At 48.4% G+C, this 18,344-nt stretch overlaps 1 protein-coding gene across 1 annotated transcript in view; it reads left to right on the forward strand.

Annotated features, from left to right (window-relative positions):
• Window positions 1–18,344, forward strand: part of SEMA6B (semaphorin 6B) — a 229,896-nt gene that overhangs the window by 92,619 nt on the left and 118,933 nt on the right. Inside the window, exon 6 of the mRNA XM_073686360.1 lies at window positions 14,729–14,827. Coding sequence (XP_073542461.1) covers window positions 14,729–14,827 — 99 coding nt within the window. The remainder of the gene's footprint in view (window positions 1–14,728; window positions 14,828–18,344) is intronic.

Raw genomic sequence — 18,344 nt, forward strand, 5'->3', positions numbered from 1 at the left:
CTGTGAGTCAGAGATGCTTCCAGGGGTCTTCCCCATGCTGTTCCCATGTCATTTGAGCACTGTTCCCATCGATTTGTGCAATTTTTAGGCCCTCTGCAGACCGCCGGGGGGAGCCGCCTGAAAAATGCTCGAGTTTCCCATAGACTTACATTGGGCTCGTTGCTCGGGTCGAGCACCCGAGTATTCCAATTTGCTCGACCCGAGCAACGAGTACCCGAGCATTTTAGTGCTCGCTCATCACTAATGGGCCCTCTTTCCGCAATCCTGATATATATGGCCCCCTCACCCCCAATCATGGTATGCATGGACTCCTCATCCTCCAATCCTGGTATGCATGCCCCCCCCTCATCCTCAACCCTGGTATGCATGGCTTCCCTCATCCCCAATCCTGGTATGCATGGCCCCCCTCATCCCCAATCCTGGTAGGCATGGCCCCCCTCATCTCCCAGTCCTTGTATGTATGGCACCCCTCATCCCCCAAGCCTGGTATGCATGGCCCCCCTCATCCCCCAAGCCTGGTATGCATGGCCCCCCTCATCCCCCAATCCTGGTATGTGTGGCCCCCCTCATCCCCCAATCCTGGTATATGTGGCCCCCTCATCCCCCAACCCTGATATGTGTGGCCCCCCTCATCCCCCAATCCTGGTATGCATGGCCCCCCACATCTCCCAATCCTGGTATGTATGGGCCCTCTTTCCCCAATCCTGGTATGTATGGCACCCTCATCTCCAATCCTGGTATGCATGGCCTCCTCAGCCCCCAATCCTGGTATGTATGGGCCCTCTTTCCCCAATCCTGGTATGTATGGCACCCTCATCTCCAATCCTGGTATGCATGGCCTCCTCAGCCCCCAATCCTGGTATGTATGGGCCCTCTTCCCCCAATCCTGGTATGTATGGCCCCCTCACCCCCAATCCTGGTATGCATGGAGTCCTCATCCTCCAATCCTGGTATGCATGCCCCCTCATCCCCAATCCTGGTATGCATGGCTCCCCTCATCCCCCAATACTTGTATGTGTGGCACCCGTCATTCCCCAATCCTGGTATGTGTGGCCCCCTCATCCCCCAATCCTGTTATGTATGGCACCCCTCATCTCCCAATCCTGGTATGTGAGGCCCCCTCATCCCCCAATCCTGGTATGTGTGGCCCCCTCATCCCCAATCCTGGTATGCATGGCCCCCTCATCCCCCAATCCTGGTATGTGTGGCCCCCTCATCCCCCAATCCTGGTATGCATGGCCCCCTCATCCTCAACCCTGGTATGCATGGCTTCCCTCATCCCCAATCCTGGTATGCATGGCCCCCCTCATCCCCCAATCCTGGTAGGCATGGCCCCCTCATCTCCCAGTCCTTGTATGTATGGCACCCGTCATACCCCAATCCTGGTATGTGTGGCCCCCTCATCCCCCAAGCCTGGTATGCATGGCCCCCCTCATCCCCCAATCCTGGTATGTGTGGCCCCCCTCATCCCCCAATCCTGGTATGTGTGGCCCCCTCATCCCCCAATCCTGGTATGTGTGGCCCCCTCATCCCCCAATCCTGGTATGTGTGGCCCCTCATCCCCAATCCTGGTATGCATGGCCCCCCACATCTCCCAATCCTGGTATGTATGGGCCCTCTTCCCCCAATCCTGGTATGTATAGCCCCCTCACCCCCAATCCTGGTATGCATGGAGTCCTCATCCTCCAATCCTGGTATGCATGCAAATTATGAATCACTCCCGTGTGCATGATTTGCGACCATTTGACAGCTTTAATACATGTGAGCAATGCTTAAGAAACAAGCATTCCTCACATGTATTAAAGCTGTCAAACAGTCGCAAATCATGCACGCAGGAGTGATTAAAACATATCACCGACTACGCTGGAGATACTCGGTTATCGCCGAAAGGGTTAACCGAGCATACTCGCTCATCACTGTCAACAATTCAATCGCTAATAGGGGTGACACTGGCCATACCTCTTTGTTTCCCTTTGAGTATTAAATGGTACATCAGGTCAGGGATTCCTGTCTAACTAAAGACAGAACAGTCCCAGGGTTATAGTTACTGTACCTTTCCGATTGTCAGTGTCAGCGGTGAAACTAGAAAATAACATTATCATTTCACAGCTCCCTGCTCTGCATGTCCTGAACAAAACGTCATTTAACTGAACAGTTCAGCCATGACTGCTCAATGCTGTGCTCCTGCATAGTCAGCATTATATAAACAGTTATTTCCACCCTTATAGATAAGTATTATCGCGTAGTGCAGTTTACGGCTTATTAATATTTTCAGCCGTTCTTGAAATATTAAAGAAACACTCCCATTAAGTTTTATATTAATTAAATGTGTGTATATGCATGTAGTGTAGTGTGAGTGTATTAATATACTCACCGCTGATCTCTCCAGGATCCAGCGCCGTTCTTCTCACACATTAACGTGTGAAAATATTAATGCTATGCATTGCTTAGGTTTGCAAGATCTATCTGACAATACCCATTTATGAACAGAAAAAAAGGAAAAAACTGTCCGGCACTTCCAAAACAAGAAATAGGTGTGAACAGCTGCTTACTAGGAGCAGCTACCTCCATATATAACTAACAAACAAAGCAGCACACAGTAATGCTTCATTTATGAAAATGGAAATAACCCTTTAAGTTGCATGTGTAGAGATGCAAATTATGTGGATTTATATGCTGTTAAATTACCTCTGAACAATAATTCTAATTTCTGAAATCTCTACACCAGGGATGTCAAACTCAAATACACAGAGGGCCAAAATTGAAAACTTGGACAAAGTCGCGGGCCAACATTGATATTTATTAAAAAACCAAACCTTAAAGAAGTTGTCCAGTACTTTTTTCAATTGCCCCAATGTATTTAGCATGTGCCCATAAGTGTTTTTGTAATTACCTTTAGTTGTATGTATTGCCTGTGAGCAGAGCCATAGCTGGTCGCTCACAGGCATCACGTGACCCCCGGCGGCAGTCGGCTTTTTCTTCCGCTGATGTCATGTCAAGTGAGGCGTGACATCAGTGATGCACTCCCCACGGTGGATGCTGGGTTGTGGGCGGGGTTACCCCACGCGTCATGATCAGATTGGGAATTCCTTCAAGATTGTTGGAAGACCATTTCCGGTGACTACCTCTTGAAGCTCATCAAGAGAATGCCAAGAGTGTGCAAAGCAGTCATCAAAGCAAAAGGTGGCTACTTTGAAGAACCTAGAATATAAGACATATTTTCAGTTGTTTCACACTTTTTTGTTAAGTATATAATTCCACATGTGTTAATTCATAGTTTTGATGCCTTCAGTGTGAATGTACAATTTTCAAAGTCATGAAAATACAGGAAAATCTTTAAATGAGAAGGTGTGTCCAAACTTTTGGTCTGTACTGTGTATATATATATATATATATATATATATATATATATATATATATATATATATATATACAGTTGAAACCAGAAGTTTACATACACTATATAAAAAGACACATGCATGTTTTTCTCAATATCTGACATGAAATCAGAATAAACCTTTCCCTTTTTAGGTCAATTAGGATTATCATAATTTTTAATATTTGCGAAATACCAGAATAATGAGAAAGAGAGAATGTTTTAAGGCATTTTATTACTTACTGCAAAGTCAAAAGTTTACATACACTAAGATTACTATGACTTTAAACAATTCTGGACTGCCCATATGATGATGTCATGTGTTTGGAAGCTTCTGATAATTTTTTTGGCAACATCTGAGTTAGAGATACACCTGTGGATGTATTTTAATGCACACCTGAAACACACTGCTTCTTTGCATCATGGGAAAGTCTAAAGAAACCAGCCAAGATATCAGGAAAAGAATTGTGGACTTGCACAAGTCTGGCTCATCCTTGGGTACAATTTCAAGATACCTGAAGGTGCATCGTTCATCTGTACAAACAATTATACACAAGTACTAACAAGATGGGACTGTCCAGCCATCATACCACTCAGGAAGGAGATAAGTTCTGTGTCCCAGAGATGAACGTGCTTTGGTCAGACATGTGCATATCAACCCAAGGACAAAAGCAAAAGACCTTGTGAAGATGATGGCGGAAGCTGGTAAGATTGTGTCAATATCCACAGTGAAACGAGTACTGTATCAACATGGGCTGAAAGGCCACTCTGCCAGGAAGAAGCCATTACTCCAAAAGAAACATAAAAAAGCCAGATTAATGTTTGCAAATGCACACAGGAACAAAGACCTTAATTTTTGGAGACATGTCCTGTGGTCTGATGAAACTAAAATTTAACTTTTTTGGCATAATGACCATCGTTAAGTTTGGAGGAAAAAGGGAGAAGCTTGGAAGCCTAAGAACACCATCCCAAGTGGGGGTGGCAGCATCATGTTGTGGGGTTGTTTTGCTGCAGGAGGGACTGGTGCACTTCAGAAAATAGATGGCTTCATGAGAAAAGAAGATTATGTGGCAATAGTGAAGCAACATCTCAAGACATCAGCCAGGAAGTTAAAGCTTGGGCAGAAATGGGTCTTCCAAATGGACAATGACCCGAAGCATACTGCCAAAATGGTAACAAAGTAGTTTAACCCCTTTCCGACGTGGTCAGTAATAGTACACACCACGTCGGAAAGGCTGCTTCAGCGGGGTCTCTGGCAGTGAGCCCACACTGAACCAGGCACATGTCAGCTGATTCTTACAGCTGACATGTGCCCGCAACAGCCGCGGGTAGAATCGTGATCCACCCCCGGCTGTTAATCAGTTAAATGCTGCTGTCAATCTCTGACAGCGGCATTTAACAGCGCCGGAAGCACGGCCTTAGCCCCGTCCATCAGTGACCCCGTCACGTGATCGCTGATCACTGATGGGTGGGCATGGCAACCCTGGGTCTACAGCAGACCCCTGTGGTTGTCATGAAAAGATTACTATGAGCGCCACCTAGTGGTCGGCGCTCATAGCACAGGAGCATTTCTCCTGCATACAGGCGATCTGCTCGTCGCCTGTATGCAGTAGAAGCAATCAGAAAACTGCAGCTTCTAGTCTCCTATGGAGACTATTGAAGCATGCAGAAAGTGTAAAAAAAATATTTTTAAAAATATTAAAAAAATAAAAAAATCTAAAAGTTTAAATCACCCCCCTTTTGCCCCATTCAAAATAAAATTAAAAAAAAAACCACATACACATATTTGGTATTGCTGCATTCAGAATCGCCCGATCTATCAATATAAAAAAAAAATTAATCCGATCGGTAAACGGCGTAGCGAGAAAAAATTCCAAACGCCAGAATTAAGTTTTTTTGGTTGCCACAACATTGCAGTAAAATGCAATAACGGGCGATCAAAACATAGGATTTATCTCAAAATGGTATCAATAATAACGTCAGCCCGGCGCACAAAAAATAAGCCATTACCCGGCCCCAGATCACGAAAAATGGATACTCTACGGGTCTCAGAAAATGCCGCCATTTTTTTTTTTTTTTAGCAAAATTTGGATTTTTTTTTTTCACCACTTAAATAAAAAAGGACCTATACCAGGAAAATAATAATGGCAGGTCAGTTTTAGCATTCAGTGAATGTGGTAAAAAAAAAACAAAAACAAAAACAAGAAACAACTGTGAAATTGCATTTTTTTGCAATTTCACCGTACTTGGAATTTTTTTTCCTGTTTTCCAGTACATGATATGGTAAAACCAGTGATGGCGTTTAAAATTACAACTCGTTCCGCAAAAAATAAGCCCTCACACGGCCATATTGATTGAAAGATAAAAAGTTCTGGCTTTGGGAAGAAGGGGAGCAAAAAACGAAAATGCAAAAACGGAAATTGCTCCGGTCATGAAGGGGTTAAGGATAGCAAAGTCCATGTTTTGGAGTGGCCGTCACAAAACCCTGATCCTATTGAAAATTTATGGGCAAAGCTGTAAAGTCAGGTGCGAGCAAGGCGACCTACAAACCTGGATCAGTTACACCAGTTTTGTCAGGAGGAATGGGCCCAAATTCTGACCAACTATTGTGAGAAGCTTGTGGAAGGAAATCCCAAACGTTTGATCCAAGTCATTCAGTTTAAGGGCAATGGTATCAAATACTAATGGAATGTATGTAAACTTTTGACTTTGCAGTTGTGGCACCCCAGGGGTCTGGTTTCCACAGTAATAGCAGTATTACGTCTGTGAGCAGGTGGGAGGTCTCCTGGGCAGGAATCCTAAGCATGCCACACCTCCTGCTCAGTCCTGGGAGGGGAAGAACTTCCCCTATATAAACTGGGGCTGAGGCAGGGTTAGAGAGAGGAGTTCCAGACAGAGACGGAGTCTGGTCTGGACACGCAGAAACAGGGACAGATAGACATCAGGAGCTCTGTAGGAGCCAAGGAGAAGCGCCAGGGGCTGGAGCTGTGCAGAGCTCGCCCTGGGAGAAGGTACTAAAACCGGACACAGGAGTCCGAGGCTGTGGGGACTAAGATATACCCAGCAGCAGAATCCATCCGGCAGGGGATTCCAGGTCCTCTGGCCATAAAAGCCCGGAGGCTCAGTCACAACGAAGGGACCAGCACCGCCATCCCGGAGCGGAGGCTAACAGGAGGCCCCAGGTCACCAGCCATACGGGTGAGCACCACACGGTATACCCAGGGACGTGGGCTACTTGTAACCGCCGAAAGCAGGGTAGCCAGGAAGGGTACAGACTAACGGGAAGGCCTACAACTCCACCTGGCCAGGGGAACTCCGGCTTACTCGCAGACTAACCAGGCCCCAACTACTAGCCAGTACTCCCGGGGGAATTTGCCTTGTACCATCAGTAAAGGCCCTGAACTGTACCCTCGCGTCTCCGTGCTTCCTTGTCGCACCGTTAGTGCTGGGACATCCACACCATCACACCCAACATCACCCACATCCGCTGCCCTGAGGCCATACCTCTCCCGTTGGGGGTTATATCAACATTGCTGCACACCTATACCACCGGCCTCAGCGGTCTGCCCTGCAGCGGCGGTTTCATAACCGCATTCAACGGGTGGCGTAGTCGGACACTAATACCATCATACCAATAACTGCCACTTAGTTTGACCACCCTGGGCGCGGACCGGGTCACCGCCACACGAAGACTACTACCCCCATCGGATCGGGCTCCGGGTATCCCCCGCGCGCACGCGCGCCGCACTACAGCACTGGCCCAGGGGGTGAGTCAACTTTGGCGTAGTCGGCAGGATTTCGTGCCCGCAACCACCGGGTACTGCGTGCCTGAAAAAGAGACTTTTATACTTACCTGTGGTGAAGTTTCCCGCCGTCCGGAGTCGTTTCCCGCCATCTGGAGCCGATTCCCGCCATCCGACGCCATCTTCTGCCTTCTTCCCGCCATCCGTGGAGTTTTCCCGCCATTGGACGCCATCCTGAGGGCGCCGCGCGGGAAGAAGAGGGGCGTGGACTCCGAAAGCCCGCGAGAACTGAAGCACCGCCTCACGTCCGGACGTTGCGTAAGGTCCTGGAAGGAGCCCAGCAGACGCCGATGTCACAGGAGCGCGACGGAAGGTCCTCAACCCTGACGATCCACTGCGGAGCCGTGGCCTACGGAAGAGGATCATCGCAAGGTAGGCCACGGTCCACTAGGGGGGAGGAGGATGTCGGATACGGAGGAGAGCTTCACCGCCACAGCCGCCGCCAGCGCCACCGCTGCTGCGGTCATGCCTTTCACCATGCCCTATATCCCGGGGGCAGCCTGGCTACCCCAGTACTCAGGGGAGTCACATACCCTAAATGACTTCAGAGAAAGGCTGGATAGCCTCTTCCAGGTGTATCCCCTCACGGAGGCGCAAAAAGTGAGCATCCTGGTGGCCCAATTAATTGGGGCAGCCCAAAGGGAGGTAAAGTCCTGGCCACCTGGGAGGAAGAGGACTGTCAGAGACATACTAGCCCGGCTGAAAGACACATTTGACACCCGCACCTCAACCGAAATAAAACTAAGATTTTATGGGTGCAAACAACGGGCACATGAGAGTATAAGAGACTATGCTCTAAACCTACAAGAGGCCCTGAGAGCCATTAAGCAGGCAGACCCTGACAGCGTGGGAAATGAAGATAAGCTGTTGACTGAACAATTCATTGAGGGTCTACTGTGCAATGCCCACCGGACCCAGTTGCGGGCAATGGCCTTACAGGACCCTGACCTGGACTTTGCACAGTTCAAGGACAGAGCCATCCGGGTGCTCCGAGAACCGGCACCAGGTGGCGCTGTGACCCACAGGCGCCCTGCTATCACTTACCACCAGGAGACGGCGCCCTTGTCTGCAGGGCCTGTGGGAGCTGATGCGCAGGCTTTAAACAGTGACCCGGCTACAGACCTGCACCATCAGGTCCAAGAGCTGACTAAGAGCGTTGCCGCGCTAACCAGAACTGTGCAGTCTTTACAGGTCTCTTCTCCAGGAAAGATCCAGCTGGCATCCGGACCGGAGGACGTCCCGTGGCGCCGACTGAGGAGGACCCCACCGGCCAGAGGAAGACCCAGCGACAGATACAACGAGGACGGACGACCCATCTGCCGCCGCTGCAATCAACCCGGACATGTGGCAAGGTACTGTCATTTAAACGGGCACAACCTGGGGTAGAGGGCCAACCCCCAGGCATAAGACCATCAGGCCCATCAAACTGGCGTGATAAATACGTAGGGGGACGTCCAATCTTGCCTGTGGTACTGGATGGCATTCCTATGAGTGCCCTACTAGACACTGGGTCACAGGTCACCACCATCCCGTACGTGCTCTTCAAGCAGTACTGGAATGATTCGGACATAACCCGCTACCCAGACGACGACCTGAGTATCATCGCCAGCAATGGTCAGCCCGTGCCGCAGGTGGGATTCAAGAAGGTGACCATTAAAATCGGTAAAGTCGAACTGGCGGCACAAGGACTGATTATAGTGGACATAGACCGTCATGAGAGTCACCCTAGAATCACCCTGGGAACCAATGTAATTGAAAATTGTCTTGCAGAGGTGATTCTCATTTTACAGCAGGTTGCCAAGAACGCCAGTTCCGGCCAGCAGCGTGTGCTCCAAAAAGAGATCCGGGCACTGATGAAGCGGCAACAGGTGGAACTATCTGGTGGTGAGATAGGTAGCGTGAGAATGTGTGACCCGTTCCCTATTGCCATGCCCCCAAAAAGTGAGATGATGATTTGGTGCCGGGCAGCTATTGGTCTAAGAGGTAGAGACTACCAAGCAATGGTAGAACCCGTCTACTCAGACAGTAGGCCCACCATTTTGACAGCACGGGGGGTGGTCGATGTACGCCATGGGAGGGTGCCCGTTCGCATCATAAATATCGGTGAGAGAGAAGTACACCTGCCCCGGTATGCCACGCTAGCTAAATTGATCACCATAAACCAGAATTCTGTACAGGCCGTGGAACCCTTGCCTCCATCTCAACCAGAGGAAGGTAACGGCTCTAAGAAACCAGTGGAGGACTGGTGTCAGCAACTACATCTGGGTACTGACTCCACTCCCTCACACCAGAAACAAGGAGTCTATCGGGTGGTTCAAGAGTACGAGACAGTGTTTAGTAAACACCCGTTAGACTTCGGGCGAGTAAAGGGGGTAGAACACCACATCCCCACGGGAGACCATCCTCCCATAAAGGAGAGATACCGACCCGTACCCCCTGCACACTACCAACACGCCAAGGGGATGCTTAGAGACATGAAGGAGGCTGGGGTAATCAGGGACAGCTGTAGCCCCTGGGCAGCTCCACTAGTCTTAGTGAAAAAGAAGGACAACACTATGAGAATGTGTGTAAACTACAGGAAGGTCAACCGTATCACACACAAAGATGCGTACCCGTTACCAAGGATAGAAGAGTCCTTAGCTGCATTAAAATCTGCTAATTTCTTCTCTACTTTGGATCTCACTAGCGGGTACTGGCAGGTTCCTGTAGCAGAGGCAGACCGAGAGAAGACCGCATTCACCACCCCGATGGGTCTCAGCGAATTTAACTGTATGCCGTTCGGGCTCTGCAACGCACCAGGAACCTTCCAACGGTTGATGGAATGCTGTCTGGGACACCGGAACTTCGAGACGGTCCTGTTATACCTGGACGATGTCATCGTCTATTCCAAGACCTACGAGGACCACCTGAAACACCTGGCAGAAGTGTTCGAAGCTCTGGCAAACTACGGCCTAAAGGTGAAACCCTCCAAGTGTCACCTCCTGAAACCAAAGGTGCAATACCTGGGACACGTGGTGAGTGCTGACGGAGTGGCTCCTGACCCTGATAAGATCACCGTGATTAAGGACTGGCCAAGACCCTCCAGAATAAAGGAAGTGCGGCAGTTCCTCGGGTTGGTAGGCTACTACCGAAGATTCATTCCCGGTTTCACCAAAATGGCAGCCCCTATGCAGGACCTCCTGATAGGTCAATCTCGAAAAGCCAGAAACCAGAAGCCGCCCTTCAGGTGGGAAAAGCTGGAAGAGGAGTCCTTTTGCCAGCTGAAGATGGCCCTCACGGGGGATGAAATCCTGGCATATCCAGACTACAGCCAGCCCTTTATCCTCCACACGGACGCAAGTAACATCGGGCTAGGAGCCGTGCTGTCCCAGATCCAGCAAGGAAAAGAACGGGTAATCGCTTACGCTAGCCGAAAGCTACGACCCACCGAGAGGAACCCTGAGAATTATAGCTCATTCAAGCTGGAGTTCCTGGCAGTAGTGTGGGCAGTGACCGAACGTTTCAAGCATTACCTTGCCTCCTCCAAATTCATCGTGTACACGGATAACAACCCGTTGACACACCTGGACACTGCAAGGCTCGGTGCTCTGGAACAGAGATGGATGGCTCGCCTGTCCAACTTTGAATTCACCATCAAATACCGGGCAGGACGCTCAAATGCCAACGCGGATGCCCTGTCTAGAATGCCGAACTTACCGGACGTAGGGGAAGATCCAGAAGATCTGGAAGAAGTTGAGCTCCCTGCGTTCCACCGTCATGGGATTACCCTGTATTCCCACCGTGTGAAGGACAGGCGCTCCGCGACGTTCAATCCCTTGCCCCACTACAACTGGGCGGAGACGCAAGACAGTGATCCTGCAGTCCGTCTGGTGAAGGAAATGCTGACCCAAGCCGATGCCAGTCTGGACCCAGACGCCCCAGAGGAGACTAAGCAACTGTGGAAGGAGAAAAGTAGGCTGTTCCTCTACAGGGAGAAGTTGTGCCGGAGAATGGTTAACTCTCGAACACATGAGTTGACCTGGCAGGTAGTGGTCCCCAGACGAGACGCGGCTATGATTCTGGAGGCGTACCACAACGGAGCAGGACATTTCGGGTGGAAGAAGCTGGAGTTCTTATTGCGTGAGCGGTTCTACTGGGTAGGCATGAGAGGAGCCATCGAGAGGTGGTGCAGAGACTGTGGACCGTGCCACCTAAGAAGGAAGGACCGTGCCAGCCAGAAGACTCCCTTGCAGCCCATCATCACCCGACAGCCACTGGAACTGGTAGCCCTGGACCATGTGAAACTGGCTCCAAGCAGATCTGGGTATGTCTACGCCCTCACAATCGTAGATCATTACTCCCGGTTCCTGGTGGTGGTCCCGGTCAAGGACTTAACGGCTCAAACAGCAGCTAGAGCCTTCCAGCAGCACTTCTGCCGTCCACACGGGTACCCGGACCAAGTGCTGACAGACCAAATGCCAGCCTTCGAAGCGGAAGTCTTCCAGGAGTTCTGCAACCTGTATGGCTGCACGAAGATAAGAACAACGCCCTATCACCCACAAACTAATGGACTCTGCGAGAAGATGAACCAGGTGGTGATAGACCTCCTGAAAACATTGCCCCTGGAAGAACGCAGTATGTGGCCTGAGAAGCTGCCTGATCTGGTGGACCTATACAACCACATCCCTGTAGGTTCTACCAACTGTACCCCGGCTTACCTAATGAGAGCGAGACCTGGTAAGCTGCCTATCGACCTGGATATGGGAGTCCTGACGCCCGAGGACACCTCGCCAGAGGCAGACTGGGATACAGGACGGCAGCAGCAGTATCGGAAAGTGCAGGAGAGCGTGGAGCGAAGTCTGTCTCAAGCTAGAGAAAGGCAAGAGAGGGCTTATAATCAGTATGCTCCCGCTGTTCCCCTGGTACCTGGAGAGCAGGTCTTGAAGAGGAAAAGACGGCTCCACAAGTTGGACGACCAGTGGGAGAAGGACCCGTACACCGTACTGCCATCAAGCCATGAGAGCCCAAAGATTTGCGTGATCAGTAAGGATGGAGGAGAAACCACAGCCGTTGTCTCCAGAGACCACCTGAAGAAGTGTCCCGAGCAGCTGCAAAGCCCTGAAGAAGAAGATCAAGAAAACCCTCGACCCGCAGAGGAAAGGGAAGAAATGATCAGGACTGTACTCGGAGACTTCCCCCGGTCTTGGACACAAGTAAACGGTGCTGTCGTGGTACCCGTCCTCACCTTTCTCCAGCCAGCCCCGCAAGTGCCTACAGAAGAACCAGTAGAGCTGGAAGAGCAGCCGGCCCAAGAGGCAGAAGAGTCCACACCAGCAGTGCAGGAGGATCAACCCTCTGCTAGTAGTGAGCCTGCCGTGCCCCTAGTGAGCCAAAGAGTGCGCAGAAAGCTGCCCAGTCTGCCCATAACACCTCCTACACCCTGTAGTGCAGGACCAGTTAGTGAGCTCCGTAGGTCCACTAGGGTTACCAGAGGCCAGTTGCCCGTACGTTGGAGAATCAAAGTTGGCTAGTTGCTTTAACTATTTTATGTTTACCTGTTTTGTTGTAGCCGTTGCTAATTATGTTTTTCAGTTACAGATTTCTTTATATGGACTGACAGGTTATGGACAGTGAGTAACCGGAACTCTGTTGTAAATATGTTTGGAGCGTAACCCAGGAATGGACTAAAGACTGTTGAAGACTCGGGGCAGGACAGACCCCTACCTGGTTACGGCTCCCTGTTCTTTGGTGAAATGGACACCCTTATTGCTTCCCGGTTACGGACACGCCGTGACCATCTCATGTATTTAATTGTTATTGTTTATACCCTGTTATGTTTAGTCCGGGAGTACTAAATTTCACTAGGGGGGAATGTGGCACCCCAGGGGTCTGGTTTCCACAGTAATAGCAGTATTACGTCTGTGAGCAGGTGGGAGGTCTCCTGGGCAGGAATCCTAAGCATGCCACACCTCCTGCTCAGTCCTGGGAGGGGAAGAACTTCCCCTATATAAACTGGGGCTGAGGCAGGGTTAGAGAGAGGAGTTCCAGACAGAGACGGAGTCTGGTCTGGACACGCAGAAACAGGGACAGATAGACATCAGGAGCTCTGTAGGAGCCAAGGAGAAGCGCCAGGGGCTGGAGCTGTGCAGAGCTCGCCCTGGGAGAAGGTACTAAAACCGGACACAGGAGTCCGAGGCTGTGGGGACTAAGATATACCCAGCAGCAGAATCCATCCGGCAGGGGATTCCAGGTCCTCTGGCCATAAAAGCCCGGAGGCTCAGTCACAACGAAGGGACCAGCACCGCCATCCCGGAGCGGAGGCTAACAGGAGGCCCCAGGTCACCAGCCATACGGGTGAGCACCACACGGTATACCCAGGGACGTGGGCTACTTGTAACCGCCGAAAGCAGGGTAGCCAGGAAGGGTACAGACTAACGGGAAGGCCTACAACTCCACCTGGCCAGGGGAACTCCGGCTTACTCGCAGACTAACCAGGCTCCAACTACTAGCCAGTACTCCCGGGGGAATTTGCCTTGTACCATCAGTAAAGGCCCTGAACTGTACCCTCGCGTCTCCGTGCTTCCTTGTCGCACCGTTAGTGCTGGGACATCCACACCATCACACCCAACATCACCCACATCCGCTGCCCTGAGGCCATACCTCTCCCGTTGGGGGTTATATCAACATTGCTGCACACCTATACCACCGGCCTCAGCGGTCTGCCCTGCAGCGGCGGTTTCATAACCGCATTCAACGGGTGGCGTAGTCGGACACTAATAGCATCATACCAATAACTGCCACTTAGTTTGACCACCCTGGGCGCGGACCGGGTCACCGCCACACAAAGACTACTACCCCCATCGGATCCGGCTCCGGGTATCCCCCGCGCGCACGCGCGCCGCACTACAGCACTGGCCCAGGGGGTGAGTCACAGTAAGTAATAAAGAGGACTTAAAACATTCTCTCTCTCTCATTATTCTGCCATTTGGCAAATATTACAAATTATGGTAATCCTAATTGACCTAAAACGGGAAAGGTTTATTCTGATTTCATGTCAGATATTGAGAAAAACATGCATATGTGTCTTTTCATATAGTGTATGTAAACTTCTGGTTTCAACTGGATAGATAGATAGATAGATAGATAGATAGATAGATAGATAGATAGATAGATAGATAGATAGATAGATAGATAGATAGATAGATAGATTCACATATCATTCTGCTCAGCGTCTCCTTCTTTATACTGAGCTGTCCACAGATCAGACTGTATATACATTGTGACAGGTTCCCTTTAAGTAAACATCCATTGTATACACTTAAACAGTTTGCCCCAAGGAATTGAAGACATCTTTAATAAATTTCATGCATTTTACAATGCATTTTTTTTCCTGTAGACACTTTTCAAAACTGTTGCAGTATACATAGTGCCAAAGTATTAGTACAAAAGCATTCAGTTGTATAATATTTGCATGTTTGAACAATTTTTCTTTTTTTGGTGCTTTCCCTTTTTATTATTTTCTGTTACACTATGGATTTTCATCTAATTGCTACATTCTGCTGCTCAATAGGAGGAGTGCAGAAACTTTGTGAAAGTTCTTCTTTTGCATGGAGAAGCCCTGTTTGCTTGTGGAACAAATGCTTTCAACCCCGTATGTGCAGACTTCAGTGTAAGTAATTGTATACTTTTCATTATGCCAAAATAGCCTTTTATTGAAATCAGAATACAGTGCGATATAGTCAATGACACGAGGTACATCAATAAACCAAATTGTAAGGGGCAGTAACTAAACATTTGAATGTAAGGGTTTTGATTAATTTCTTACAATGTAGTTAAAATGCTTCACAAAATCAGCCTTGTCAGCTGGGGAGGGGGACATAAACTGTGAAAAGTACATTTGTAAGGGTGCTTTCACATTGCATTCTGTGTCCCCGATGGGGCATATGTCCAAAATCACTCGCAACCTCGCAAAACGGGGCCCGGACGCATGCGCGGAGGGGGCCAATAGACTGTAATGGTGATGGCAGAGTGAACATGAGCTCTGCCGTGCACTTTTTTCGGGACTCTAAGACGCAGTTTGCTACTTCGATGGCCGATCCTAAGGGCAGATGCAGACGAGCTTGTATTTTCTCATTTGAGAGAATCGGGTCTGTTATGCAAATCACACTCTGATTACAATATGATCATAGTGTGATCCATTATCTCGAATGAAGAAAGATGGAAAAAAAATGTTTCCATCTTCTCCATTGTGTCAGGAAATCGGACTGCACTCAGATGTCATGCAGCTGTCCGAGAAAAAAATCTGAGATGTACATCGGCCCCATAGAATAACATTGGGCCGAGAGCAATCCGATGTTTTGTCGTATCGCATTGTGCCAAAAATACGCTCGTCTGCACCTTCCCTAAGTAAGGACTGTTAATATTGTGATCCTGGATAAACCAGTTAGATGAAGTGTTTGATGTTATTGAGTATTTTAGACTTGTGACATTTCTTAAAGTTACATCAGGTTTTTCTTGGTGTGTTAATTGCAGTTAAATTTGGAGTATCTGTTTTTTTGTTACAAACCTTAAAGGTAACCTGACTGCAGGATTTACCCCTATTAACTAATTATGGTGTTGCTTTCCTCATTTAACTCTGATTTCTAGCATCCCCAATGTTAAATAAAAGTTGCCAGCGTAATCTAAAAAAGGAGGTCAAATAGTAGTGGAAAATTCCTTTTAAAGGGGCTCTCTGAGAATAGAAAAAAATAAATAATTGGAGGAAATGTCATTATAAATAAACTGCTAAATGCATTTAATGATCAAATCACAATAGTTTTTCCTAGGGAGGTAATGACTATAGAATTGAAATGGTCGTCGCCTTCTTACACTGACAAACACCTTTCCTTGAATGTACGGCAGATGCCTGTGAGCATGTGCAGTAGAAGCTCCGCCCCTCTGACTTGGAGACAGAAAAGCCAGGCAGAAGTGTTAGCGCCTCTTCTTACCTCAGCACCTCTGGTATCTCCTGTATTATTAATGGAGCACATCTTGCTACATATGAAGGAGAGAAGAGCCTCTACTGCACATGCTCACAAGCCCCTGTCCTAACATTCTAGGACAAGTTTCTCTCAGCAAAACAAGGAGGCAGCCATTTTAATTCTATATTGATTACTTCCCTAGACAAAACAATTGGGATTTGTTAAATGAATGTATTTAGTAATTTATTTATAATGACTTTTCCTTTAGTCATTTAGCTTTTGTATTCCCGGAGAACCTCCTGAAGGCTTCATACACAAACCCATGTGGTAGTGATTTTGAATTTGGCGCCCATAGAATTTCATGGTTTTAAATGATACCTCCTTGTGACTCTCAGTTTTATATAGAGCTGTTTCTTTTTGAAAATTAATTGTGCCATACTCAATGACATGGTGTATTATGGAGACATTGCTTCCGGGCGACACTTCTAAGAGACACTATAAGGCAGGGATGTCAAACTCAAACACACAGAGGGCCAAAATGAAAAACTTGGACAAAGTCCCGGGCCAATCAGTATACCGTATAATGGGCCCTATTATAGTCCTTCATACAGAATAATGGGCCCCACATAGTCCTCAATACAGAATAATGGCACCACATAGTCCTCCATACAGAATAATGGGCTCCACATAGTCCTCCATACAGAATAATGGGCCCCACATAGTCCTCAATACAGAGTAATGGCACCACATAGTCCTCCATACAGAATAATGGCTCCACATAGTCCTCCATACAGTATAATGGGCCCTACGTAGTCCTCCATACAGAATAATGGGCCCCACAAAGTCCTTCATACAGAATAATGGCCCCACATAGTCCTCCATACAGAATAATGGGCACTACATAGTCCTCCATACAGAATTATGGGCACCACATAGTCCTCCATACAGAATAATGGGCTCCACATAGTCTTCCATACAGAATAATGGCCCCACATAGTCCTCCATACAGAATAATGGCCCCACATAGTCCTCCATACAGAATAATGGGCACTACATAGTCCTCCATACAGAATTATGGGCACCACATAGTCCTCCATACAGAATAATGGGCTCCACATAGTCCTCCATACAGAATAATGGCCCCACATAGTCCTCCATACAGAATAATGCCCTCACATAGTCCTCCATACAGAATAATTGACACTACATAGTCCTCCATGCAGAATTATGGGCACCACATAGTCCTATAGTCCTTCATACAGAATAATGAGCCCCACATAGTCCTCCATACAGAATAATGGCTCCACATAGTCCTCCATACAGAATAATGGCCCCACATAGTCCTCCATACAGAATAATGGCCCCACATAGTCCTCCATACAGTATAATGGGCCCCACATAGTCCTCCATACAGAATAATGGGTTCCACATAGTCATCCAACAGAATAATGGGCCCCACACAGTCCACCATACAGAATTATAGGCAGCACATAGTCCTCCATACAGTATAATGGCCCCACATAGTCCTCCATACAGTATAATGGCCCCACATAGTCCGCCATATGGAATAATGGGCACCACATAGTCTTCCATACAGAATAATGGGCCCCACATAGTCCTCCATACAGAATAATAGGCCCCACATAGTCCTCCATACAGTATAATGGCCCCACATAGTCCTCCATACAGAATAATGGCCCCACACAGTCCTCCATACAGAATTATAGGCAGCACATAGTCCTCCATACAGTATAATGGCCCACACATAGTCCTCCATACGGAATAATGGGCACCACATAGTCTTCCATACAGTATAATGGCCCCACATAGTCCTGCATACAGAATAATAGGCACCACATAGTCTTCCATACAGAATAATGGGCCCCACATAGTCCTCCATACAGAATAATGGGCACCACGTAGTCCTCCATACAGAATAATGGGCCCCACATAGTCCTCCATACAGTATAATGGCCCCACATAGTCCTCCATACAGAATAATGGGCACCACATAGTCTTCCATACAGAATAATAGGCCCCACATAGTTTTCCATACAGAATAATGGTCCCACATAGTTCTCCATACAGTATAATGGACCCCACATAGTCCTCCATACAGAATAATGGCCCCACATAGAGGTGTTGGTTCTGGTGTCTCTGGTCAAATAAAACCACCCTGCAGGCCAGATTTGACATGTACAGTTATATGAAAAAGTTTGGGCACCC

Source organism: Phyllobates terribilis, unplaced genomic scaffold (genome assembly GCF_046119375.1).
Source record: "Phyllobates terribilis strain yellow unplaced genomic scaffold, ASM4611937v1 Scaffold_1__5_contigs__length_1240528914, whole genome shotgun sequence".
Taxonomy (NCBI): domain Eukaryota; kingdom Metazoa; phylum Chordata; class Amphibia; order Anura; family Dendrobatidae; genus Phyllobates; species Phyllobates terribilis.